The following is a 26499-nucleotide window of genomic DNA, read 5'->3' on the forward strand; positions in this document are numbered from 1 at the left end:
CCATAAGGAGAGAACTGCTCTGGGAAAAACTGTATTTTCTGGGGATGTGCCAACATTTTGGCAGCCCCCATGAATTCTGGTTACTTTGTCCATCAACACTCAAATCATTAACCATGATGTATACTGTATTTGTTGGTGTTTTGCACAAATACAGTAGTTGAGCAGAACCAGGGTAAGGCATTCATCAGGCAAACAAACCCCCTCTTGTCCTCATGGTTTAAACAATATAAGGTTATAACACATCTCTAGGTGTAACAGCTTTCCTGTTATGGGTGTATTTACATGAAACAAACCATGAGCTGCACAAATCAAATATAGGGCATTGTAATTATAGAGAAAATATTCCCTGAGGGCAGCCTCTATTGATTTATAATGCCAAAGTGATGTGTTTACACGTAATATTTATTCAGTAGCAAACACCTGAATATGGGAGCAGGTGCATCCACAATGTGGCAGATGTGTGTAGTTTTCAAGTGGCGTCAAGCTATATATTTCTTTTTAATACACATTTCACTCATCCATTTGTATTCTCTTCTAATTATATATTAAACCTATTTTTGTTTTATGTATGCTTTGCTTTAAGGCCTACTGTCATAACATCAGTAATTCTAATTATGTCATCTTTATTTATGTTTACCCAAACTTAAAAAAAAGCATTTTTGTCTCATGAGATAAAATGTGTGTATGGATTTGTGTGTGTATATATATATATCTATATATCATCTCTGAATTTGTCATTACATTACCTGAAGCCTTACTGTTAGGATGCAAGTTTCAAGGTTTAACAAGAATTGTTGGATGCATTCTCAGCTGGCTTTCTTGCTAATAAACACTTTTATTTAAATACATATAAATGAAACAAGCTCTCTAAAGAAAAATTGTGGAAGCCCTTTAAAATGTACCCATTAATTCAAAGCTGGCTTGCATGCTCAAAGTTTAGGGGGTCAGAGAACCTTGAATCCTTTGTTTCTTGGGTGTAATGAAACGTTGTGTGTGTTCTGGAAACTTTGAACTAACCAAATGAATAATAATGTCAAACTATATCATTTAAAGGGACTCTGTTATGATTTTTTATGGTTTAATTTTTATTTCTAAATTACACTGTTTATATTGCAAATAATTCGCTCTACCATTTAAAATTTTATTCTTGTACAGACAAATGTCGTTTTGTTTTATTTTTTAAGCTTTAATATTGGTGTGGAGGCAGCCATCTTAGTGCATTGTGCCAGATTCTGAGCTTTGAGAAGGAGCCAGCACTTCAGGATGGAACTGCCTTAATATTGTTTCTCCCCTTCTCATTGTATTTAACCATGACCCAAGTCATGCTGCCTAGCCCACCTAGTGGTAGACAGGAGAACAGAACCCAAGCAGGAAAAAGCAGAGTTTTAAAAGCCATATACATAAACCTTCACTGCCATTTTAAGCAGTGAGTCCCTCTGACTCAAGGGCACACATACATGCTAGGTTACATCAACAAGTGAATGGAAAGCTGCTTTTTCTCCCACACTTTTTTTTTTTTTTGTTATTGTGACCAAGCACATAAGCCCCTTACAAAATGGTGGCTCAAGATAAAAATATATAAAACTGAAATATTTATTTATACTGTATGTATACACCTATTAGCTAAGTTTCTTTGATAATATGAGTTCTTATATGTTCGTAGCCAAGTTTTCTTTAAAACCATTTCATGTATGTACCATTTATTCAGGGAGATGCCAAGTATCCTAGGCTTATGGCAAATGGGGTAGCTCTTCACATTTTCATTGCTACAACATTCCTGTGGAAGTGTCACCAAGGTAACACCTGAGAGCTTTTTAACACTGAGACTTTCTTTAGTGCAAATCGCCTGCACTCTGTTTATGTGCATTTTAGTGATGCCCTTGCTCCATGATGATGTCTGACAGGAGCAACATTTAAGCTGTTTACATACATTTATTTAGCACTCTCTCTCTCTCTCTCTCTCTCTCTCGTATATTCAGTTAAGTAATCTGGCATGGATGTGACATAATAGGAGATAACAGAGGACTGAATTAGGATAAGATTAGGATCACTTTTTATCTCAAACACTTGGGTACTAAATGTACAGTTTGAATATTAAGTAGGACCATGTGCCATGATCATTTGATTTTATCAGGTCCTTTAATATGTCCATGGTTCACATGGGGAAAGAGGGTTCCCTTGGATACATGTAGCCTGAGGGGTTATAGATCCTAATTGCATATGAAACTTTTTTCATTGTTTAAGCCACTGTACAGGATATGAAACTTTTCTATAAACTTATATTCCCCACTTTTCTGACCCTCTGCTAAAGTTCCCCATTAATGCAGTTACACTGAGGTGTCTAATACTGTGGTTGACACTGTTAAAATGTGCATCTGCTGGGCCTTCCAGGGAACATCTAACAATAAGCTGCTTAAAGTTTGAAGGTTGTTTGTATTAGAGCAAGGGCAGGTGTTTGAATATATTTTGTAACCTTTCATCTCTCTGGAGTATTAGTTGCAGCTCCTTTGAGATTTTCCTTAGGTCTTCCAGGTGAGGGTTGTTATTAACCACTGGGGTACACAATTGTCTTTTTGTCCCTTCTTTTACTTTAGAAGGCCCCCTTTCAAGATTTTTCTTAATTTTTTAATTTATTAATTATTTTGGGTCTTTATTCCAAGTTAATAAACATTTGCCAGATATTGGTTAGGTTCTGGTTCCTGTGTCTGTGAGCAGTACAATTGTCCTAGCTATAAACTATGGAGTTTTTTTGGGGTTTTGGGGTGAAAGCTATCACTTTTAAGGTAGGAGATTCAGTCAATATATGGAGGTTTGGATGGAGTTATAACTGATATCAATAGTAGTGTCCAGAAAAATCTTTGAATGAGGATAGCAAAGTTTTAGTTTTATGGTTGGGCAGAATGCATTGAATTTCAAGTGTACATTTAGCAGATCCTCTTCACCAGCAGCCAGATTATAAGGTTATCATTATAGCAAAGGTGCATCATTAGTTTTAATACTACAGGATAAAATGTAGTCCTCTGATAATCTAGTTATAAAAAGATTTGCATGTTGCAGAGCAAATCATGATCTCATCAACGTCTACATGTGACAACTCACAGTGGGGATGCGACGGGGACGCTAATCGCACCCTCGGCGGGGACGGCAGCCGCATCTGTCTTCTTTGGCGTTGCATTAGCGAATGTGCTTCTTCAGGGTTTTCGCACGGTCATCGGTTTCCGACTATATCCGGACTTTCCTTCTCCTTTAATATTTTGACCTCCATTGTAATGTCAGCGCTAGCACGGTCTTAATGGTAGGATTTGATGCATTCATGTTAAAGTAATATTACATTAATACCTATATTGATATGCAGATATTAATAAATTGAATATTCTTTGCACATATTGTTTTAACTTTATTGTTCATCGGTTTAACTCCAGTTAGAATTATTAGCCTCTGAAATAACAACAAAGAGTTAAAACAGAGACAGAGCGAGAGTAACAAGGTTTATTTACAACAAGACCTCATAAGGAAACATTAAACAATTTATCAGAATAAAGAGAGTCATGAATTTCAAGAATGTAAATTTTTCTCTTTGGCATTTGGCATTACGTGGTATACTTTGGTTTATGTTTCATATTCCTCTCTCATAAGTCTCTCAAGTCCAATCTGTACTATCAGCTAGACTTTTACCTGCAGCGAACTCGATTATCTTAATTAGTAATTCAGTTTATTTTATAAATGAGGAATAGATATTGACTTTTTATTAAATTCTCTTTATTTGAAACCTACTTTACTGTAAACAATTTATTTCACACTGCTTGAGTCACACTTTGGCAGCTGTGCATTTAGAAGAATATTAAACAGGTTTAAAAAACAAGATTGGAGCAATTTATTTGCATCATATGGTAACCAATTCCTTGAATATATTATATGTGCTCCCATTGTATGTCTTCTTTTTTTAACTTATTACATCAAAATGTACCTTATCTGATTATATTATGCAGGCCTTCATCAAACAACAGGCTTTTCTGTGTGTTCCTTATTACCCGCCCATTTAGGTTGCCAGCTGCCTAGTAAAAATAACTTGATTGCCAATGTTCTTAAGTTGGAAAAAAAGACAATATAACTGACTGGAGCATGAAGGAAGGTTATATTTGCTCCTTTATTTGGCACCTTGCACCCCCTTTGTAATTGAGTTTTGCCATCTCCTTTAATGCTAAACTCAAAAAAATAAAGTTGACTTCACGCAGCCTGCCAACTGTTAACCTTTTGGGAGGAACTGCACTTTGTAAACAGAAATTATAGTTGAATGCTGAACGCTCATGTCCTTTTTTAAAATTGTCAATAAAATGTATTATGCTTTTTGCAATGTTATTGTTTTTATTATTATTAGAATTTGTTATGTTAACCTTAGAAATGGATACCTTTTTATAGACAAAGTGTTACCTCTTGGTAAAGTATTTGCTCTCTGCTTTATTATGTTATGTTTCTTCTACTTTTTATAAAAAAAAAATTTTCTTTGCAGTATCCCTCATAAATTAATACCTTTTCACAATCTGAATACTAAATCTGTTCAATATCAAATTAAAATGTAATATAACTTTGGATTGTCTAACATTCTGTTTAAAGGAGGCTTGTTATAGTTGCTATTGTTACCAACTTTACACTTGGGGGCAGATTCACTAAGCTCGAGTGAAGGATTCGAATGAAAAATACTTCGAATTTCGAAGTATTTTTTTGGTACTTCGACCATCGAATTGGTTAAATTCATTCGAATTCGAACGAAATCGAACGAATCGAAGTAAAAATCGTTCGACTATTCGACCATTCGATAGTCTAAGTACTTTCCCTTTAAAAAAAACTTCGACCCCCCTACTTCGGCAGGTAAAACCTACCGAAGTCAATGTTAGCCTATGGGGAAGGTCCCCATAGGTTTGCTAACCTTTTTTTGATCGAAGGATTTTCCTTCGATCGTTGGATTAAAATCCTTCGAATCGTTCGATTCGAAGGATTTAATCGTTCGATCGAACGAAAAATCCTTCGATCGATCGATCGAAGGATTAGCGCTAAATCCTTCGACTTCGATATTCGAAGTCGAAGGATTTCAATTCGAGGGTCGAATTTCGAAGTATTTTTAACTTCGAAATTCGACCCTTAATGAATCTGCCCCTAGATCTTTTTTTTTTTTTTTTTTTTGCTTTATTCCAATTTTCACCTGAAAATACTATATGGTTGACATGGTCATTGGCAGGGTCCATTTTTTCTTTCTTATTGGTGCTGCTCACCACTCCTCATCTCATCACACTTCCCCTGAGATTTAACTCAGATTTAGAAAGAAATTATACTGACGTGTGTCAGACCCCAATTGTGATCAAAGAGATAGAATTTCAATTGATTGGTTGATTCGGGGGTTACACAAATCCACATTTTTTTTTACTTTCCCTGTGATGCCACTGCGTATATGCCCGTTTGCATGCACACAATAGGGGGAAGAGGTGGGCAAATGGGTTGCCTGGGGTGCCTGGATGGATTGACCCAAGGTGAATGCACTCCTTTTGCTTCCTTCTTGTTAGGTGCTGGGTAATCATTCAGGCATGGAAAATGCCCATGCTTTCCTGGATTACAATGCTAAACTATGAATGTTATTTAATTATATTTACTATTGCAGTCTTATTGTGGACCAAAATGGATATACTGTAGTTAAATATAATTATCAAGGAGAGTGCCTAGCCCAAACGTTATACAATCCCCAGTGAATCCATTTGCTGAGGGTTTTGTTTTTGTTCTGTTTTTTTTTTTTGTACAAAGAAAAAAATAGCAAACACGATAATATTTAGACTAGCTATTACTGTATTGTAAATTATGTTTTCTTGTTTTCATGTAGCTGAATAAGCAGCAGCTGCAGACTATAAGGGAAAGATTCCTGTCATTCCTTAATGGAGAAACACAGATTGTGGCTGATGAAGCATTTTGCAATGCTGTAAGAAGCTATTATGAAGTAAGTACCAAAAGTTTTTTTCATTCTGGCATTCTATTGTATGTCCTGTCAAAGCAGAAAGCAGAATTATAAATGGATTCTATTTTTTTTTTCTCTTATAGGCTTCCATTGGGTTTTCTTAAATCATGAGATACTTTTCTCCTAAAATTGAATCTCATAAAAAGTGTGAAGATTTTAGGAATGCTGTTTACTCCTAAATGCAGTATGTTTGTAGGCATAATGTTCATCGAATGTTTTTATTAATGCATTTCCCTTAATATGCCTAACGTGTCATATTTAGCATGATGTATGTGCTGTAAAATGTACAATAAAGCCCTCTAACTATCGATATGATTTACCAACTGACAATTTTTTTTTTCAGTCTTTCCTCTTCTGGATTTTTTAACAAAAAATGTAGTTGTGCTTGTTTACACAGTGGATTATAGGAAATTGCACCTATTACTCTGCTCTTGATTAATTAATTCAAGGGTCCTAAATCTTTATACAACAAGGAATTAACCTTATAAACTGAGAGGAGAATACATTAGAGGATACAAGTTATGTACATTGACTACCTTATGTATTGAGGATATTCTAATATTCTTTAAGGTTCTGCTGTGCCACTTATTCCATGTCTACTAAGAAAAATAAAGCATTCAGAATAGTGGATTTGATATGTAATGGCTAATTAACCTACATTTTCTTATATATTTATTAGCAAAGAGGTTGTAGTGCAAAATTGGTTTAATATTTCTAGCTATTTAATTTAAAAAATACAAATAAAATAAAGTTTTATTAACATGTAACCTAACAAGGGTATGTTGGTTTGTCTAGCACATGTAACTTAAATACATTTTGGATGCAGCAGTTTAATTGTATATTATTGTTTATAAAATATTATATGAAATATTTTAGAGCTCTAAATTACGTCACTTAGCCTGACGCATTTGTTGTTTGGACTTCCTCAAAACCACTGAAGGGGGGCAACGGCCAATCAACGAAATGTGTCAGGGTAAGTGATGTCATCCTGGAGCTTCTGAAAGTCACTACACTGCAGATGGAGAATGCTGTCACTTTTCAGCTCTGTAATATCATCGGCATCCGTGAGAGACTTTGTTGATGTGCTAAAATATCCACTACAAATATATGTATTTTAACTGTTCATGAATTCTATACAAGAAGGTTTCTACATTATTTCCCTAGAGTTTCCTGGCTTGGGGTATGAAGTGAAGTGAAAGTGGAATATTCAGCTTCTGTACCAGCCCAGGGCTAACATAACAGTGAAGAGCCTCTGAATTTGCCCTCAGTAGCTCCCCATATTCTGTTTTGCTAAATCACTGCACATTCTCTGTGCTGCTCAATAATGTAACTAGCGGGGGCGGGAAGTGACATTAAAACATAATGTAATGTTTGCCTGCACTGATGCAACTGGGGTGTTTTGCTTTAGAAACCCTACAATAGAGCTGCTGTATAGTTATGGGGGCAGATATTCAAAGCACATGTTTCATAGTAGATGCATTCTGTAGAGTCCCATTGTATTCTTTTACAGAGCTTATCTGTTATCTGCTAAGTAACCTGTGCCTTTTCTCCATTTTTAGCTTGAATGGCTGAACTGATGGCTACACAGTAACCTATTTACATAAACTATAGTCATCTTTCAAAAGCAAACACGTACCTTTTATCAATGCGTACAGACAATGCATTATATTCTAGTTACTTTAAAACACTTAGTTTTTGATCTTACTGTTCCTTTATGGTGGTCCAAATTACAGAAAGTTCTCTTATCTGGAGCCCCATGTCTCAAACTTATAAATGCTTAATTATTGCATTTATTATTAATTGTATAGTGTATTTTCATTGGTGCCAAAAAACTCACAAGAGTTTTATAGCCAAATTTAGAGTTTACAACTAAATACTTGCAGCCTGCCAAAAAAACACTATAATAAGCTGTTTAGCTTGTGTAAAGGGTTTCCACTATCGCACGAGAAATTTAGCACATCCTGTAAATATGGGGGTAGCATTAAAACATAGTTAATATGTGGCTGCGTTATGCCCAATTTTAAAACATATTGGCAAAATTAAGTCCTGATTTGAAAATGATTTGATTGTTTTACAGTATGGTACTGCTTCTATGAACTTTAATTTGCTCATGTCACATTAGTATTGAAATTTTGTATGTCATTGTGCTTTTTTAACTAAGGTTTTCTTGAAAAGTGATCGAGTTGCCCGAATGGTTTACAGTGGAGGATGCTCGTCTAATGATTTCAGAGAAGTTTTTAAAAAGAACATAGAAAAGCGAGTCAGAAGTTTGCCAGAAATTGATGGTCTTAGCAAAGAAACAGTAATAAACTCGTGGATTGCTAAATATGATGCAATATACAGAGGAGAAGAAGATCTCCGCAAACCTCAGAACAGGATAGCACTTAGTTCTGTATCAGAACTAATACTTAGTAAAGAACAACTATATGAGATGTTTCAGCAGATCTTGGGAATAAAAAAAATAGAGCATCAGTTGCTATACAATGCCTGCCAGGTAAGTTAATTTGTTTAATACTTATATTACTTATATACATACAATATAAATAAATATTTGTTTTCATTCTGCAGTGACATCATATACTATCATCTACATTTCCCCATTAATAATTCGCAATGATTTATTCTGGTAAAGCAATGGTTTGTAATAAAAAACCCTTTATCACTTGTAGAATAGCAACCTCACAGCTATTTATTGAAGAAACACATACACACAACAGTGATCAGTGCACATTGACTACTGTATTATCAAACTATATATTCTTTGCAAGTGTTTACATGCTAAACACAGATGTTTAAGTAACCTATTATTCATGGCTTCAATGCTCTGTTTTTGTGCATTTGATTTAATTTCATACAACTCAATACTGCTTCTCTAAAAATCTTTGTTCAGAAAACCTCCCAGTACTCAGATAGTCCTGGGAAATGAAAGAAATACCATTGTTATCTTTTTTGTTGAAAGTGGAATAAATTATTATGCAGGCTGAGTAGGGTTCCCAAACTTTTTCATATGACTACTTCTGTAAATGTTGCTGCAAATTACAAGCTCTGAGACGAGATTTAATTAAAAAATGCTAAATTTTTAGCAATTCTTTGTGACTTGAGTTTGACATAAAAGCATGTGTTTACCCATTTTGGATTTGACTGAATGTGTACTTCAATGTGGATTTGACTGAATGTGTACTTCAATGTGGATTTGACTGAATGCGTTTAATTTTATATTTTTGCATTCACTTAAGTAACAAGTAATGACAATTGTGTATGCACTATTTTGATGTAGGGTTTCTACATGTCAGATATTTTGGACATCCTGTGCATACAGGGCATTTAACTGTTCAGTGGACCCATGGCATTTATATTTGTGTTATTTCTATACCTCATGACCTAACTGATATTTTAACAAAGTTTTGTGGTGTTGGTAGTTTGGATTAGAGAGAACGATTTTAGCTATTTTGAAATGTGTAAATTGCAATATAAAGTATGCTGATCTCTGGAGTGGCACGAATATCTTGTATAGTTGTTTATTCATGCATCAAATATTTGCTCTATATCCCTATATTTTGAAAAATATATATTTATATTTCTTTAAATTGTTCTTAGTGCTCTATATCGTGTTACACAAATGTATGATTTGAGGTTAGCACTTATTTGGTGTTTAGCTTTAATCAGGGGCAGGTGGGCCTTGGGAAAAAATCTTTTTGGTAGGCTCAATATGGTAAGAATTCTGGGCAGTGACATCTTCAAGCTGGTGAACTTAAATATAACCAGCAAACAATAAAGGAAGCAACCTGGAGGTATCCTTTTGTTCTTATTGTTGGAAAGCAAAACAAACCTTGGGCAAATGCCCCTTTTTGTTTATTATAATGGTTATTGATCTATCGCTGAATTGCTGATAAGGCAGAGTTTTATTATATCTGTGATTTTGTTATTAGGAAAATGGGACCTGGCCAGTGGCATTAACTATAGTGGACACAAACCCCGCAGTTGCAGGGTGCACGGACTGCAGGGTCTGCTTCCTCTATAGTCACTCTTGCCCCTAAAAATTTACGCTCCATGCATGCAAACTATCTGCAATGGGCAGCTGCAGGGAGGGGTTGTAATAGGTGGGTGGGTAGTCTGCAGAGGGCCCCTCTGAAGATATTTAGGAGGGAGCCCGGCTCCATATTGTTACATCACTGGACCTGACCAATTATTTTTTTTTCCTCTACGAATTCAAAATTTACCGCTCGACCAGAAAAATTAGAGGCTTAATAAATTGGCCCCATAATGTTGTGGTTGCAAGAGCACAAAAAGATGGTAATAATAACATGTCAACAAAACTATAGAACCTGGCAACTGTGCAGTCAAAAAGCAATACAAATACAAGTATGCAAATCACAGTCAGGTGTTGATGGGAGGGCCTCTAGTATCTAGTCTAAATCATATGATACTAGAGGTCCATGGTGTAGCTTACCTGCCACACTCTTAATTCAGCAACAAACAGTTCATTTTTAAAATTTTGCAAGAACAGTTAAAACTAAGTTCAAGGACTATGGCAAACATTCCATGGTAAGTATTCGTTTCCAGTAAAAATATTTTTAGAGCACTAGATGGAAAATAATTCAAACTACAGAAAGCAGGACCACATAGCTGATGAACTGGCAACCATTGTAGTAAAGGCCAGATGCTAAAATTTGGAGAAAGGTGCATTCATTTGTGTTGCAGCTGAACCACTGGAATGTAAATACCAGGACCACAAAATAACAAGGCCCGCACCCCCTCAGGGCCCCCCCGGCAGCCCGTGCGCCACTAAAAATGTGGCCGTACGGAGGGGGCGGGGCCCGGCTGCGCGTCACGCACCAGGGCCGCCCCCTCTAGTGACACTACTGAAAATGAGGGAAAACTTAAGATCAGGGGATGTAAAATTGAGGTTGCACTTTATATATCACCAAAGAGTATTGCAAAGAACAACAGACCTGCTCAGAGGAAACACTGCTGCTAATCATGTTTTTTTATATATATATTACTTGTTTTAGTGCACTGTCATATCCTAAGAAATGATTTGGTTCATGTTTCAGCTGGATAATGCCGATGAGCAAGCTGCTCAGATTAGGAGAGAGCTTGATGGACGTCTGCAAGTGGCGGATCAAATGGCAAAGGTGAAATAATATGGGATTATGTATTAAAAGGCTCTCTTTGTTCAGGCACAGTACTACAATTCAACCAGTTGGCAGATAGCATTTGATAGTCATCTGTTTAAAAGCAAAGCATATTGGTTGCTGTTGTTTATTGCACCTGATGAAACATCAAGCTTTATTGCATATGGGGATAAATATCTTAAATACCTATAGTCAGAATGAAGTTTATTAAACAAAACTGGGTACATTTGGACCTGGATGGTAACCCATTGCAACCAATCAGTTTTGATTTTGCTGTTGTACCTATGCAATGCCATTTTTTATAGTTCCTAGCTAAAGGAGATCATAAAGGCAGACTCCTTGGCCATCCATATGGCTATCACTCCAGGTTTTGTTGTAATGGGAGATTTCATTAATGCCTTTCATAAATGGCTTGTATGTCCTTTTGGTCAAGCAAAGTATACAGCGCCATAAAACTTTCAAGATTTGTTATATTCATACGAGTATGCAATTGTATTAATAGGTTTGTATATTTATTTATATTGAGGTAACTATCTGGGCGATCAAAAGAAATCCAATGGGATCTTAATTGTCATAAATAGTGGTGGGCAGACAAATCTCACATAGACCTGTTCCATTCTGAACAATAAAGAGTACAGCTATTTACTGTGTTAAAGAGAAAGTTTACATTAACTACACATTCAACATGATATAGATACTGAACAACTTTTCAAAAATGTTTTAATGATTTTCAAATTATTAGTCCAGTTATTTTTCTTCCTCCTGACCTGAATCTGAAAAATGTTTCCTATTTATCAGGTCATTGGCTCCAGCAAGGCTAAAACAGGCAGACTGGGATGCTTTAGTTTTATTGATATTCTTATTTGTAGTTGTTTATTATTCATTTCAGGCCCTATCCCATTCCTCTTGCAAACTGCTTTCCTAAATGCTGCTGGGTTTGCTTGGGCAATAAGGGCCTTGCAATCCAACAAAGAGGTAAATAACCTCAAAAAATGAAAAGTGAAGGTCAGTAGTGAGAGAATACCAAGTTTATTTAAAGGTAAAATCTGCAAACCAATTATTTAGAAAGCTGGGGGTTATGGGAAGGCTATCTCCTATAGATTCCATTTTAAAAAGAAAAAATAGAGCATTTTAAAGTAAGCTTCATCTAGTTAAATGTTTTTTGAGTTCATGTTGTGATGCTACTAACCAATGTTCACATTTTCAAGGAAAGGAAGTTTCCAACATTTTTAACCAAAGACATGCAGAGTATGTACATAGAAGAACTGAGATCTTCGGTGAATTTACTAATGGCAAATTTAGAAAGTCTTCCTGTGTCCAAAGGGGGCCCTGAATTTAAGTTGCAAAAGTTAAAGCGAACACATAATCCAACATTTTTGGACATAGGTGATGAAAATGAGGTTCAGCTGTCAAAATCAGATGTGGTACTATCCTTCACTTTAGAGGTGGGTATTACTGTATGTTGGAAATATACCTACAATACTATGGAAACAAAGTTGGGGAAGCATATTTATCAATATTCAAATTTGAGGGTAAAAAAACATAATTGCAGAAAAAAAGGGACAAAATACACAACATTTTATGCTAATGCATTTATTCCCTAGCAATAAGAAGACCTTCTTTATTCACTGTAGAAAAGATGCTCACAAGTGCAATCACTTTGTCCCATTCATTTTCAACGATTCTGAAAATCTTGATAGTTTTAAGAAACTGGGAAATACATTTTTTTCAGACAATTCCCATTGTCTCTGCAGCTTTTACTTGCTGAGCTTTTTCAGGTGACGTTGCTTCTTTTTTTTTTTTTTTAATTTCATCACAGCTATTGAAGATGTTTAAAAAATAGTTTAGCATTTCCAATTTTAACTGTTGTTTTTCTTGAATTAAGAAAACTGCAAGCTTGAATCTTGATAAATCTGCCTGTTTTAGAAATTCCTATAGCTCTGGGGTGGTTGTTTTGTGCAATTTTGTCTTCTTAATGACAATGCTTCTTTTTTTTAATCTTTTATTTTGAGAATAGCAATATGTAGATTTTGCTTTTAAAGTAACACTAAAAATTATTAATTTAAAAATGAATCTTATGCCCCTTTAACAATAACCCTACCCTGAACAATGTTTTTTTTATTGTAAATGATTTTTGCAATAATACCATAATAAAGGTCCTCCTCCTGCAGTATCAAAAAGGCGATGAGGCTTCATGAGCTTTGCCAGACCCTACATGTGCACTCCCTAGTGGCTCCCAACATTTCATCTTCAAACCAGAAGTCTTTTGCTGCAGCCTCTGCTGAGGATTTTGAATCGGCAGAATTGGTTCCTCAGCAGGACTGAATTTGTAGAAAGGCCACCGAGGCCTATGCCTAGGGCGGCAGGATTTTAGGACATGCTGCCTAAACACACTCACATTAGTTCAGAAACACTGGGGATGTGCAGGAGATGTGCACTATTTTTAAAATTTCCCATGCATCAATCCCCATTACTCCGGTCTCGATGATGAAAATTTGCTTGAATAAAAGGGAGGGGACAGGGGCAATGAAGGCAGTGGGCTTAGGGGTGCGTGCAATGTAAATCTGGCCCTGTTCCTCAGCCGTGATTTATTTCTGTGAGCAGCAAAGGCAGCACCTAATAGAGCCATAAATCCACACTGCCAGTCTGTGGCTCATATCTTCTGCTCACTCCTTCGCTGCTTCCAGCATTTACAACAGTAATTCACAGCAAATAAAGTGACACTATAGGAATTAACTTCTGGTTTAAGAAGCTGTTGGGGATTGTACATGCTGTCTGGAACATTTCAGGTCACCCTTGGTACAGCAGGAAGAGGACCTTTATATGGTATTTTTAGATTAAAATAAAAAACATTTTGCATGTTAGAGGCATTGGTAAAGGGGCATAAAATGGATTTTTAAATTAATAATTTGTAGTGTTACTTTTCCTTAGTATGTTATAGAATAGCTAACTCTAGGCAACTTTTCAACTTCATTATTTATTTTCTATAGGTTTTAAATTATTTGCCTTCTTTTAACTCTTTCCAACTTTCAAATGGGGGTCACTGACCCCATTTAGAAAAAAATGCTCTGTAAGGCTACATATTTATTGTTATTGCTACTTTTTATTACTCATCTTTCTTTTCAGGCCCTCTCCTATTCATATTCCAGTCTCTTATTCAAATCAGTACATGGTTGCTAGGGTAATATGGACCCTAGCTACCAGATTGCTGAAATTTCAAACTTCAGAGCTGCTGAATAAATGCTCAAAAACCACAAATAATAACAAATGAAACAAATAAGAAATGAAAATCAATAGCAAATTGTCTCAGAATATCCCTCTCTACATTATACTAAAAGTTAACGCAAAGGTGAACAGCCCCTTTAAGGACCATTGAATAATGTTATTGAATTTCTTATATTTCTTACATATAGCATACACTACTATTTCTGGACACATAATATTACAAATAATTAACTCAAAAAAATCTGAAAAGAAATTGCATTAAAGGAAATATATTTTATAAGGATTAAATTGATATTTAATGGAAGCCATCTAATTCTTGTAAGCTTCATCTACTCATAACTTACTTACCTGGTTACAATCAATCACGTTTCCAAAATCTGTTATTAAAAGAGGTATGATACAGTGTACAGATCACATATATATATATATATATATATATATATATATATATATATATATATATATATATATATATATATATATATATATATATATATATATATATGACTACAAAAACTGATGGGTTTTTTCTGCTGTAATGTATATAGGTCATGAGGTTCAAGTAGATTTCACTTATTGTGCTGGTCTATGTTGGTTTACATGGGCCCTGGGCAATGGGCTCTGTCAAATTTTGCTTCGTGTAGTGCACAGTGATGTTCCCTTGACATCCATCTGATGTAGCTTGCTCCAGTTAGGTGTTGAGCCTCTGTGATAACACTGACGTCATTGGCAGCATGCAGAATACACTGTTCATTGTTTCCAAATCAGCAAGCTGCTAGCATAGATCTGTGTTGAGTGTTCCTAGTAAAACTCACCTAACTCATTGCAGCATAGCTGCAACCATAAGGAAACCCTGCAACCCCCTTAGACCTTCATGGTCTAGTTAATGCAGGGAGCAACCTTTTCTCATATTTCTATATAAGCAAATGTCTGCAATTACTAACATCATTACCAAAATGATGGTTTAGCTCTCCTCAGGGCCGGATTTTAGTGTTGGGTGCCCCTAGGCCATGCAGTCATAGCACCCACCACCTGCACGGCTCTAGTGAGAGCAGAAACTACAGAGCACTGGGGAGCAGCGCGTTCCCAGGGCCTGGCTCTCCTCTTATCAGATGCTTCTCTGAAACTCTATCCTTGAAGAATTATGACAAGTAAAATTTGTGTGGAACACACAGCATAAAACATATGCATGTATGTATGTCAATCCAAAGCACTAAGACAGAAGGAAGCCCAGGATTGATCCTAAAATTTCCATTTTCATGGAATACCCTTGAGACTAACATCACTAGTAGGGTTTTAAAACTCAGAGAGGCCTGTATGCTGATTAGATTCTGAAATGCGATCGAGATCATAAATGTCTTTTTGTTACAGATAGTTATCATGGAAGTACAAGGTCTTAAATCTGTAGCCCTAAATCGTATAGTATACTGCACAATGGAAGTTGAAGGTGGGGAGAAACTTCAGACAGATCAAGCAGAGGCCTCAAGGCCACAGTAAGTATTTTGTGACCATTTAAAACCAGAAAAAAAAGCCTGGTACCGCACTGCTGTAAGAAGCAATAAATTGGTAAACCATAAGACTAGTGGACATCATCTTTGGAACATTTTGCTCCATGCGACTGGCCCTAATGGCATGCACACATCATATATATATATTTATAAATCAAAACATACATCATTCCACAGGACTTGTGCAAAAAAAAACAAAAAACACTTGGCTGTCTGTTTGAGCCTTTTTTCAGGAATGATATCATAACCCCAAGGCTACTGCTTTATGATATTTTTTCTGAAGAAGATGCTCAAAGGGGACCGGAATGTTGAAGCTCTAGAATATATGTATATAAAATAAAAATATACTACAGGTATATCATGAAGGGAAGTGCTTGTCCAGGATATATTAATTCCAAGTTGATTGTGTATCCAAAATTGACCGTGCACCCCGTAAGTTAACGCATCTGAGTGCAGGTACTTTAAGACTTTGAGATATACCCCCCCCACACACACACACACACAAAACACACAAAACACTGCAGGCTAGTATTGATTTACTTAATTTTGGGGAAGCGAGTGGTCTCAGCTATATATTCATTGAGTTTGAGGTGGAAATGTGCCAGTGCACACAAGAAAAACTGAACTACATGGCTGAAGTGTCATATTTGAATAGCAAATATTTCCCAGAATGCAGCAGCATTTCACATATTTCTAACGTTACTTTCTACTAACAAACAAGTGACTATGAGAGACGGTGTTTCAGTGTGTGCCTGATGATTTCTAACATGACTTGATGTTGCTGTTGTGTTAAGGCATGTCCAGTGTCAAAAGTTAATGCTTCTTATGATAGTTTGCATATGCACTGGTTTTTATAATCATATTTTATTTGATGTTATTTACTATTCATTGTGTACTTCATACTTCTCTGTACAGGTGGGGAACACAAGGAGATTTTACTACAACGCACCCTCGCCCCATTGTAAAAGTAAAGCTTTTCACAGAAAGTACTTGTGTTTTGGCATTTGAGGATAAAGAGCTTGGAAAGGTATGTATAAGTGGTTAACATCCTGAAAAAGGTAGTTCTTGGTGTTGTTGTACAGCATTCATTTAAGTATTATTTATATTTTTTTAATATAGGAAAAAACTCACACAGATGGTAAGAATACACTGCAAACCTATAAAGGAATACTGTCATGGGAAAAAATTTTTTTTTCAAAATGAATCAATCAATAGTGCTGCTCCAGCAGAATTCTGCACTGAAATCCATTTCTCAAAAAAGCATACAGCTTTTTTTATATTCAATTTTGAAATCTGACATGGGGCTAGACATATTGTCAATTTCCCAGCTGCCCCAAGTCATGTGACTTGTGCTCTGATAAACTTCAATTACTCTTTACTGCTGTACTGCAAATTGGAGTGATATCACCCCCTCCCTTTTCCCCCCCAGCAGCCAAACAAAAGAACAATGGGAATGCAACCAGATAACAGCTCCCTAACACAAGATAACAGCTGCCTGGTAGATCTAAGAACAACACTCAATAGTAAAAACCCATGTCCCACTGAGACACATTCAGTTACATTGAGAAGGAAAAACATCAGCCTGCCAGAAAGCATTTCTCTCCTAAAGTGCAGGCACAAGTCACATGACCAGGGGCAGCTGGGAAATTGACAAAATGTCTAGCCCCATGTCAGATTTCAAAATTGAATATAAAAAAATCTGTTTGCTCTTTTGAGAAATGGATTTCAGTGCAGAATTCTGCTGGAGCAGCACTATTAACTGATGCGTTTTGGAAAAAAAAGTTTTCCCATGACAGGATCCCTTTAAAGGACATTCCAAAATGTTTTGCCAAATAAAATAATACATAATTACATAATTATAAGCAACGTTACAACATGATTGTTTTTAAAATTGTAAGTGCTTTGTTTGTAACTGTAATTGTTATTGAAAGCAGCATTTACTTAACTCCTGGTTGTTACTTTTTAAACAAAGTTGCAAATGCCAGTCTCCTCCAGCAAGACAGGTTTGCCAATCCGTTACAGGCTTGTGTTACATTGTTTCAAAATCCAAAGCAACCAGGGCAGAGAATAAAAGGGACAGATAAACACTGCTTTCAATAACAAATAACTTAAAAACCATAGAAAATTTATAATGAATGTATCCTGCAAAGTTGCTTAGAATTATGTTTTCTTTTATTAGTCAAAAATATTTGTATATATCCTTTAAGGACATGCGTAAAGGAACAATTGCCATTTTGTTAGGGAAACATGCCCAAAAATCTTCTATAACATTAGCCTGCAAGCATTTAAAATTAATTAATGACTCTACAAACAATCCAATTCATGTTTCTACCACTAACTTACAACATGTTTTGCATTGTGCTCATAACACCCGATGCAATCCTGATATGTTGCCATTTTCTGTTTTGCTTTCCTTGTCCTCATTTAGCCTTGTCCCCACTGTCTTATTCTTGTTCCAAAGATGCTAGTAGTACAAGCTAAGCTCATAAGGTTAGTCCAAATTACCCTTTTGGGAAAAAGCTATGGTAAACATGCTGTGAATGTGTAAGGCTGGAGGTACAGAAGGGCTGCTGCTGCATGAGGAACAGCACCATCAGGAAGGGGGTTTGTTGGGGAGGGGGGGTTCCTGGAGGATGAGGAAGGGCTGTACACAGCAGACACATAGTTTGGCACTTCTCTGCTGCTCTGTAGGGGCCCCTGGATGATCGCATCAAAGGGCCAGCTTGTTCCCTGCTTCTGCTCATTGCCTAGGGGCTGGGGAATGAGTGGAGATGGGTGGCACGGCTTTACAAGACGATTCTCTGCTTCCAAACCAGGAAGTGCAGCAGAACATATAATCTACGTTCTGTCGCACTTAAAAAATGTGGTCCACATAACGTATATTCTATGTTCTGTGGAACTTAAAGAGTTAAATTATATGACACCACTATTTTTAATGAATGGCTGTTTTAGTTGCTTCAAGTAATTTTTCTATGGTGTTTTCATGTTCAGGTAATATTAAGACCAACATCCAACAGTTTCAAATCTCCAGAGCTACATAAAATGATAGTGACTAAGCACAGCCAAGATACAGATCTGAAGATAAAATTGGCAATAAGAATGGATAAACCACCTCACATGAAGCACAGTGGGTAAGGAATAATAAAACACTGCATTATGAAGTGGATGCAGGACATGTTATGGGTCTGCATAAGTCCCATATAATGCATTTTCAGTCCCATGGCAAAAGCACTCTAACAGACCAATGGGGCCTATCACTTGGGTGGGCAAATCACAGGCTGGATTGCATCATGGGCAGTATTGGGCCTATGGCATAAAGGTAGTTCATGTTGTTTTAACTGTTCTTTTTCCTTTTTTTTTTTTTTTTCAACTACAACCCAGCAACTTAATGCCTAATATTGCTCTCTGCCTACTGACATTCACAAGTAATTTAACTTTATTGTGATTACCACTGTGAGGAGGAGGCGGTAGCAGGAGATTTCACTTTATTTGATGCCTTGTTTCGGTTGTAGGTAAAATTTAGAAGGCAAAATAAGTATTGCCCTGTGAGCTGTAGGGATAGAAAGTTGTATTTAAAGTTGTCTTTACAGAAACTACAATGTATTGCTTTAGAATTTTGGAACAAAAGGGGTAGTATGATAATACATTAGTTTAATATGTTATTTTTTTCTGCTTTTTTGTTTTCTTAAAAAACAGTGTTTTACTTTCATAAAACTTGTAGCTAATTTTATATGTTTGAAAAGTTCAATGATCTCTTTTTTTTATTATTGATAAAGTAGTTTACTAGTACTAAAAAAATACTACTGTCTAAATAAGTTTTTTTACTGAAACTAATGTGCATGGTTTAAGGTTTTGATGAATTTGTTAGATGTACTAGTGTGTGTTCTAAACACATCCAAACACTGGGATCACTTAATTTCCTCTAGAACTTACTGAAATACTGAAATAAGCTACGTATTTTGCACATCAGTCAATTATAAGTGTCACGATCTGCACTCTAAATCCAGAACCAGTGCTAGGCTCCCTGGTCTCAGCTCTTGCTTCTGCCTTTAACAGCTGCCTTTCACTTTGAGAGAAGCCCTCAGCTAATTGGATGCCGCCAGGTCTTCATAAGAGAGGAGCCAAGCAAAGATTCTGGACGAGCAAAGGGGCACGATCGTTAGCATGATTTTGGACGGAAGGTACAGTTCTAGGAGTAGACATATTGTAGTCAGACAGGGCGGGGTCATGCGGGCAGAGTTCATGCAAGGTCAGACAGGCCGGGTCAGTGCAGGAGGATTTGAAGCAAGGTTAGACAGACGGGGTCAGTGCTGGCAGCGTTCCAGGGTAGTCAGGCAGGCAAGGGTCAAAACCAGAAGAATCCGAATAGTCAGGCAGGCAAGGGTCAGGATAAGCAGAATTCAGGATAGTCAGACAGGCAGGATCAATAACAGGAATCAAACAGGCAAAACACATCCAGGAAACGAAACGAGATAGACCTAAGAATGGGCAATGAGTTTGAACTCAAAGCCCCTTTAAATACCTTTAAATCTTGCGCCACTGCGTGATGACGATGCTCGTCCTAGGACAGACCGGCACAAACGGCCGAAGGGGAAGCATCAAGGGGCGGCGGTTGTCCCCACCGGAGGCACGGCGGACATTCCGCCGGCCCACTAGGCCACCAGGGTGAGTTCTCTTTACAATAAGGCTTAAAAAATTACAAACACAAGTGCAATGCAGTGGGACAAAAATGCTTGCTAAAAATCATGCTTTTTGCCCACAGTTTTAGCTTTCTTCTCAGAATTTCACTGTTAAGGTAACTCGAACACGATATACCAATACATGCGTTAATAAGCACTTGTGTTGGTAAATGCATGTCACTGTGTGCAGATTTCCTGTCTGATCATGCTCACAGCAACAAAAACAGTGTAGGCACAATACACCATGGGTGCCCAGAATTTCTTAAGCCTGATGATTAAGGGCAGTTGTGCCCAAAAATGCATAAGGTCCTGGCCTTGATATTTTGTACATAAATCTTGGCAATACTATATCTGCTGCTGGGGAATGCAGAGGAGTGAGCATCTGTTTACCAAATGCAGTTTAAGGATAAGTAAAGCATAACTAAAGAAATAGGTTAGAAATGTTGTACATTATTTGAACTTCTGTGCCAGCCCAAGGCAACTACAGCCCTAAAGATAGTAAAAGATACAGCAGTAAAGATAGGTGCATCCAAAGATGGCCCAGGAGCTCCCCATCTTTTTTTCTGCTGATTCACTGCACATGCTCTGTGCTGCTGTCACTTACTGAGTTTAGAGACCGGTTCACAATATACAGTACACATAGGATATAAATATCACAATATTAGTAATTAATACTAGAGATGTCGCGAACTTGTTCGCGCGAACATTGGGTGTTCGCGCTCGCCGGAAGTTCGCGAACGTCGCGCGACGTTCGCCATTTTGGGTTCGCCATTGTTGGCGCTTTTTTTTGCCCTCTCACCCCAGACCAGCAGGTACATGGCAGCCAATCAGGAAGCTCTCCCCTGGACCACTCCCCTTCCCTATAAAAACCGAAGCCCTGCAGCGTTTTTTCACTCTGCCTGTGTGTGCTGAAGAGATAGTGTAGGGAGAGAGCTGCTGCCTGTTAGTGATTTCAGGGACAGTTGAAAGTTTGCTGGCTAGTAATCGTTTTGATACTGCTCTGTTATTGGAGGGACAGAAGTCTGCAGGGGTTTGAGGGACATTTAAGCTTAGGTAGCTTTGCTGGCTAGTAATCTACCTTCTACTGCAGTGCTCTGTATGTAGCTGCTGTGGGCAGCTGTCCTGCTTCTGATCTCATCTGCTGACTGCTGCAATAACAGTAGTCCTTGTAAGGACTGCTTTTATTTATTTTTTTGTTGTTTTACTACTACTACTACTACTACTATAAGAGCCCAGTGCTATTAGTCTAGCAGTGTTGGGGAGTGGGACTGGTGTGCTAATCTGCTGCTCCTAGTAGTTCAGCAGCACCAACTTTAATTTTTTTTTTTTAATATTCATTTTTTTTTATTTTACTTTTTTTTATTTTACTACCGCTGTAGTAGTGTATAAGTTGACCTTTTAGGCATTATTTGCCCTGTAGGCATTTTTTGCCCAGTGTGTTATTCAACCAACTGCCATCTAGCTGTGTGACCTTGTTCACATTCTGTCTAAATATCCATAATATTACCGTCTCCAGAAAAAACACCGGAGTGACTTTTTTCAAGCAGCCATAATATATTTTACGTAATCCGTATCCACGCTGTAGTAGTGTATACGTTGACCTTGTAGGCATTATTTGCACAGTGTTTTCTTCAACCCGCCATCTAGCTGTGTGAGCTTGTTCACATTTTGTCTAAATATTGATAATATTATCGTCTCTAGAAAAACCACTTGAGTTACTTTTTTTCAAGCAGCATTCATATATTTTACGTAATCCGTATCCACCGCTGTAGTAGTGTATACGTTGACCTTGTAGGCATTATTTGCACAGTGTTTTCTTCAACCCGCCATCTAGCTGTGTGAGCTTGTTCACATTTTGTCTAAATATTGATAATATTATCGTCTCTAGAAAAACCACTTGAGTTACTTTTTTTCAAGCAGCATTCATATATTTTACGTAATCCGTATCCACCGCTGTAGTAGTGTATACGTTGACCTTGTAGGCATTGTTTGCCCAGTTTTTTTGGCCGCAGCCACTGAAGCACAGAGGCCAGAAAAAATATGCCATATAAATGCTGAAAATAGTCATTTTTTGCCATACGTTGACTCAACGTATATGGCAAAAAATGACTATTTTCAGCATTTATATGGCATATTTTTTCTGGCAACTGTGCTTCAGTGGCTGCGACCAAAAAAACTGGGCAAACAATGCCTACAAGGTCAACATATGGCAAAAATGACTATTTTCAGCATTTATATGGCATATTTTTTCTGGCAACTGTGCTTCAGTGGCTGCAACCAAAAAAATTTATATTTTCAGCATTTATATGGCATAATTTTTCTGGCAACTGTGCTTCAGTGGCTGCGACCAAAAAAATGACTATTTTCAGCATTTATATGGCATATTTTTTCTGGCCTCTGTGCTTCAGTGGCTGCGGCCAAAAAAACTGGGCAAACAATGCCTACAAGGTCAACGTATGGCAAAAAATGACTATTTTCAGCATTTATATGGCATATTTTTTATGGCAACTGTGCTTCAGTGGCTGCGTCCAAAAAAACTGGGCAAACAATGCCTACAAGGTCAACGTATGGCAGTTGTTTAAAGAGAACAGTAGATTACTAGCCAGCAAAGCTACCTAAGCTAAAATGTCCCTCAAATCCCTGCAGACTTCTGTCCCTCCAATACAGAGCAGTATCAAGCAGATTACTAGCCAGCAAACTTACTATCATCTGTCCCTGAAATCACTAACAGCTCTCCCCCTACACTATCTCTTCCAAGCACACACAGGCAGATTTTTCAGATACATTTTTGCCCTTGATCCCCCTCTGGCATGCCACTGTCCAGGTCGTTGCACCCTTTAAACAACTTTAAAATCATTTTTCTGGCCAGAAATGTCTTTTTTAGATGTTAAAGTTCGCCTTCCCATTGAAGTCTATGGGGTTCGCGAACCGTTCGCGAACCGCTCGCGTTTTTGCGCAAGTTCGCGAATATGTTCGCGAACTTTTTTTCCGACGTTCGCTACATCCCTAATTAATACAGATAATTACTACATGGCCGCACAGAAACCAGTTCAACTAGCATCAGAATTTAATAATCAGCCCTGTAGCATCAGCTTATATCATAGGCCAACCTCATTTTCTGCTTGATCATTTGCGACAACCCCTAAGCTTAGCTTCTCAACAGCTGTTCAGAGCTCACTGAGCATGTGAGTGTCGAAGACACTATCCAAGATGGTGACCCCCTGTGACAAGTTTGAAGTCCTGGATTATTACTGCTATTAAGAAACTGAAACTTGAGGCTGGTGCAGTAAGTGCAGCATATAAAATACAGCATTTTTGGCCATTTTCATTTTTAGGGTTTAGTTCTGCTTTAAGGAGCAGCAGCTTTCTTCAATAATATCTACTCATAGGTGGAGTTTTATGTGCAAAAGATTATCAAATGGCTTTAAAACAAATTTAAAAAATACTTATTTAGCGGTCAATGAGGTTATGGTTGTCTGAAGCTTGTTGGGGGGGGCAAAATGTAGCAAAGTAACTTGTTGGAGGTCTGTATATTAGTATAAGAAACAACAGATTGGATGGAGCAGTGAATCTCTGAATGTAATACAGCATAGTAAATGGCATTGCATTCTGCAGTGGAGCATATTTTTATTCATCATCTTGGAGTGAAGTTGGATTTTCTGTGTTACTGGACTGGACTGAACATGTTATGGAGTAGGGGGAAAGACTGTAGTGTTGTGTCCAAAAAAAAGGATGTCTATCCTAAACATACAATCTTTAAAAATGGAAACTGGGCTAGCATGTACTGTATGTAGTAGAGTATGGTTGCTGGTGCTTTTACAGTTATTACTGGTAAAATCGCAATCTTGATGAGGAAAATGCTGTGCACAATTTTTCTTGAAGAACTGGTGCACAAGTAATTTAATAATATCAATTCAAGAATTGTTTGGAGCAAGTGCTTTCTGCTAATATTTTCAGGATTATTTGGTCCTTATTAACTTGAGTGCTCCTAATAATTATCATGGCTAAAAAAGTTAAGTATAATAAAAAAAAGTTTAATTTTAAGCACCAACATCATGGATGATGTTTGTTTTTTAACACAAGAATATTATACCTTTAATTGTTTTATATTCATTTTACTATTGATTGTTCTATGAATTGTATATGTATATTTAATCACAATTATAGGCTCAGGGCTTATAGCTTGAAGGTGGTTAATAACAGACAAATGTGTGTATCTGGAATAGTGTATACATTTTGTTCATTGGTGATTGTTATGTTGTTTTTATAAGTATTTGGACCATTGGTTATTAGAATAAATTTGATGTATGCTAAATCTCCCCGAATCGCCTGGTGTGGAGTAAGCTTTATAGACCAATGTTTAAATTAAAGGGAACATATCTTAACTGTCCTCCATCAGTTATTTGTGCTCTACCCCCTTGGGATCCAATACCCTTTATAGCATTCATGTGTTTTGTGTTTAAATGCAGTCAGACTCAAAAATATGTGTCTCTAGTGTAGCCTAGTGGTAGTTAGTGTTATAATTTTTTTTTGTTGTTTTTACATTAGAATTGAAAACTTGGTTTTGAAATAAATTACGGTTAGGTTTAATGTATAAGAATTAATTTCTTACAGCTTGAGCTGATTTTCCAAACAAACCCTTTACAATTGTATCAATCCACCAAAACTTGATACAGATATTGTCATATTGCTTTATAATAAAAGGTGCAGTGTGCTACAGGTCTAATCACCTACATTAACCAATCAGAAGCTAGCAATTACTGGATTCTTAAGGATTACTAACCTTAGCAAACATTGTGCATTATAATATTGGCACTGGAAGTCGCATACAGAGACAAGAGCCAATAACTGGATATGACTCTAGGGTAAAAGCTTGAAGCAATTTATATACGGTCTTAACAGATGTGAGGCTGAACCATCTCGTATCACATTAGGGCAGATTTATTATGTGGTGTAAAACACAGGAGAAAATTTGCAACACATCTTCAGGCATCACTGTGTAAAATATGTAAATCTTTTTATGCAATTTTTTTTCTTCTGACAGAACTTCCTTACAAAAGTTGGAAGCAGTGTAAAATGATGGTGTAAACTGGGGTTTGGGAAGTGTAAAACAAAACATACCTTGATAAATTTGCCATTTATTTTACACAGCTTTACACCCCCTGGGATTTTTTTTTTTAACAGCTTCACCTAGAATTATACAAAATTCTCTATAGCAACAGGGTGATAGGGTGACCCTGCATTAGGCTCAATGTAACCACCGTGATTGGATGTTGGTTAATATAAATAGCCCTAATGGCAATTTCCTTGTAATTCCACGCATGCGCAGTTGTCGCTAACCGGCAAATTGCGCATGCGCCAAAATACAACTTACCGAGGACCCAAAAGATGGATGCGTGGAACTCCTCTGGCAGAATCTGCACCGAGGGGTAAGTATAAAGTATGGGGTATTTCCCCGGGGGGGCAGTTAGCCTGGGGGGAGTAGGGAGGTCTACCTGCGGTGGGGGGTACTCGGTTTTTTACAAATGGGTTGAATTCTCCTTTAAAACTGACTGCAGCGGAACCGAGCAAGAAACCCTAACGTGTAAGGGCCCTACTGAAGTAGGTCAGAAATGTTGTACATTATGTTTTGGGCTTCTCTACCAGCCCAAGGTAACAATACCTCTGTGGCAGTGTAGATCTGTACATTCAAAGATCCCCAGTAGCTCCACATTTTCTTTTCTGCAGATTCCCTGCACATGCTCTGTACTGCTGTCACTTACCTGAGCTTAGTGACCAAAGCACAAGATAAGAAATGTTACAATATATGGCTGAGGTTGGTTAGTAAATAATTATTGGTACATGGCAGCCCAGAAACCAGCTCAATTAACATCAGAATGTATTAATCAGCCTATAGCATCAGTTTATATTATTTTATGCTTGTGACAACCCCTATGTTTAGCTTCCTCCCT

The 26499-nt window shown here is 37.1% G+C and overlaps 1 protein-coding gene across 7 annotated transcripts in view; it reads left to right on the top strand.

Moving 5' to 3' along the window:
- Positions 1–26499, top strand: part of cadps2.S (Ca++-dependent secretion activator 2 S homeolog) — a 192434-nt gene that overhangs the window by 7979 nt on the left and 157956 nt on the right. For all 7 annotated transcript variants that reach the window (XM_041588530.1, XM_041588528.1, XM_041588529.1 and 4 more), the window contains exons 2-8: positions 5870–5983; positions 8163–8495; positions 11056–11136; positions 12345–12581; positions 15733–15854; positions 16785–16896; positions 18861–19000. In XM_041588530.1, the coding sequence (XP_041444464.1) occupies positions 5870–5983; positions 8163–8495; positions 11056–11136; positions 12345–12581; positions 15733–15854; positions 16785–16896; positions 18861–19000 (1139 nt within the window). The remainder of the gene's footprint in view (positions 1–5869; positions 5984–8162; positions 8496–11055; positions 11137–12344; positions 12582–15732; positions 15855–16784; positions 16897–18860; positions 19001–26499) is intronic.

This window comes from Xenopus laevis, chromosome 3S (genome assembly GCF_017654675.1).
Source record: "Xenopus laevis strain J_2021 chromosome 3S, Xenopus_laevis_v10.1, whole genome shotgun sequence".
In the NCBI taxonomy this organism is placed as follows: domain Eukaryota; kingdom Metazoa; phylum Chordata; class Amphibia; order Anura; family Pipidae; genus Xenopus; species Xenopus laevis.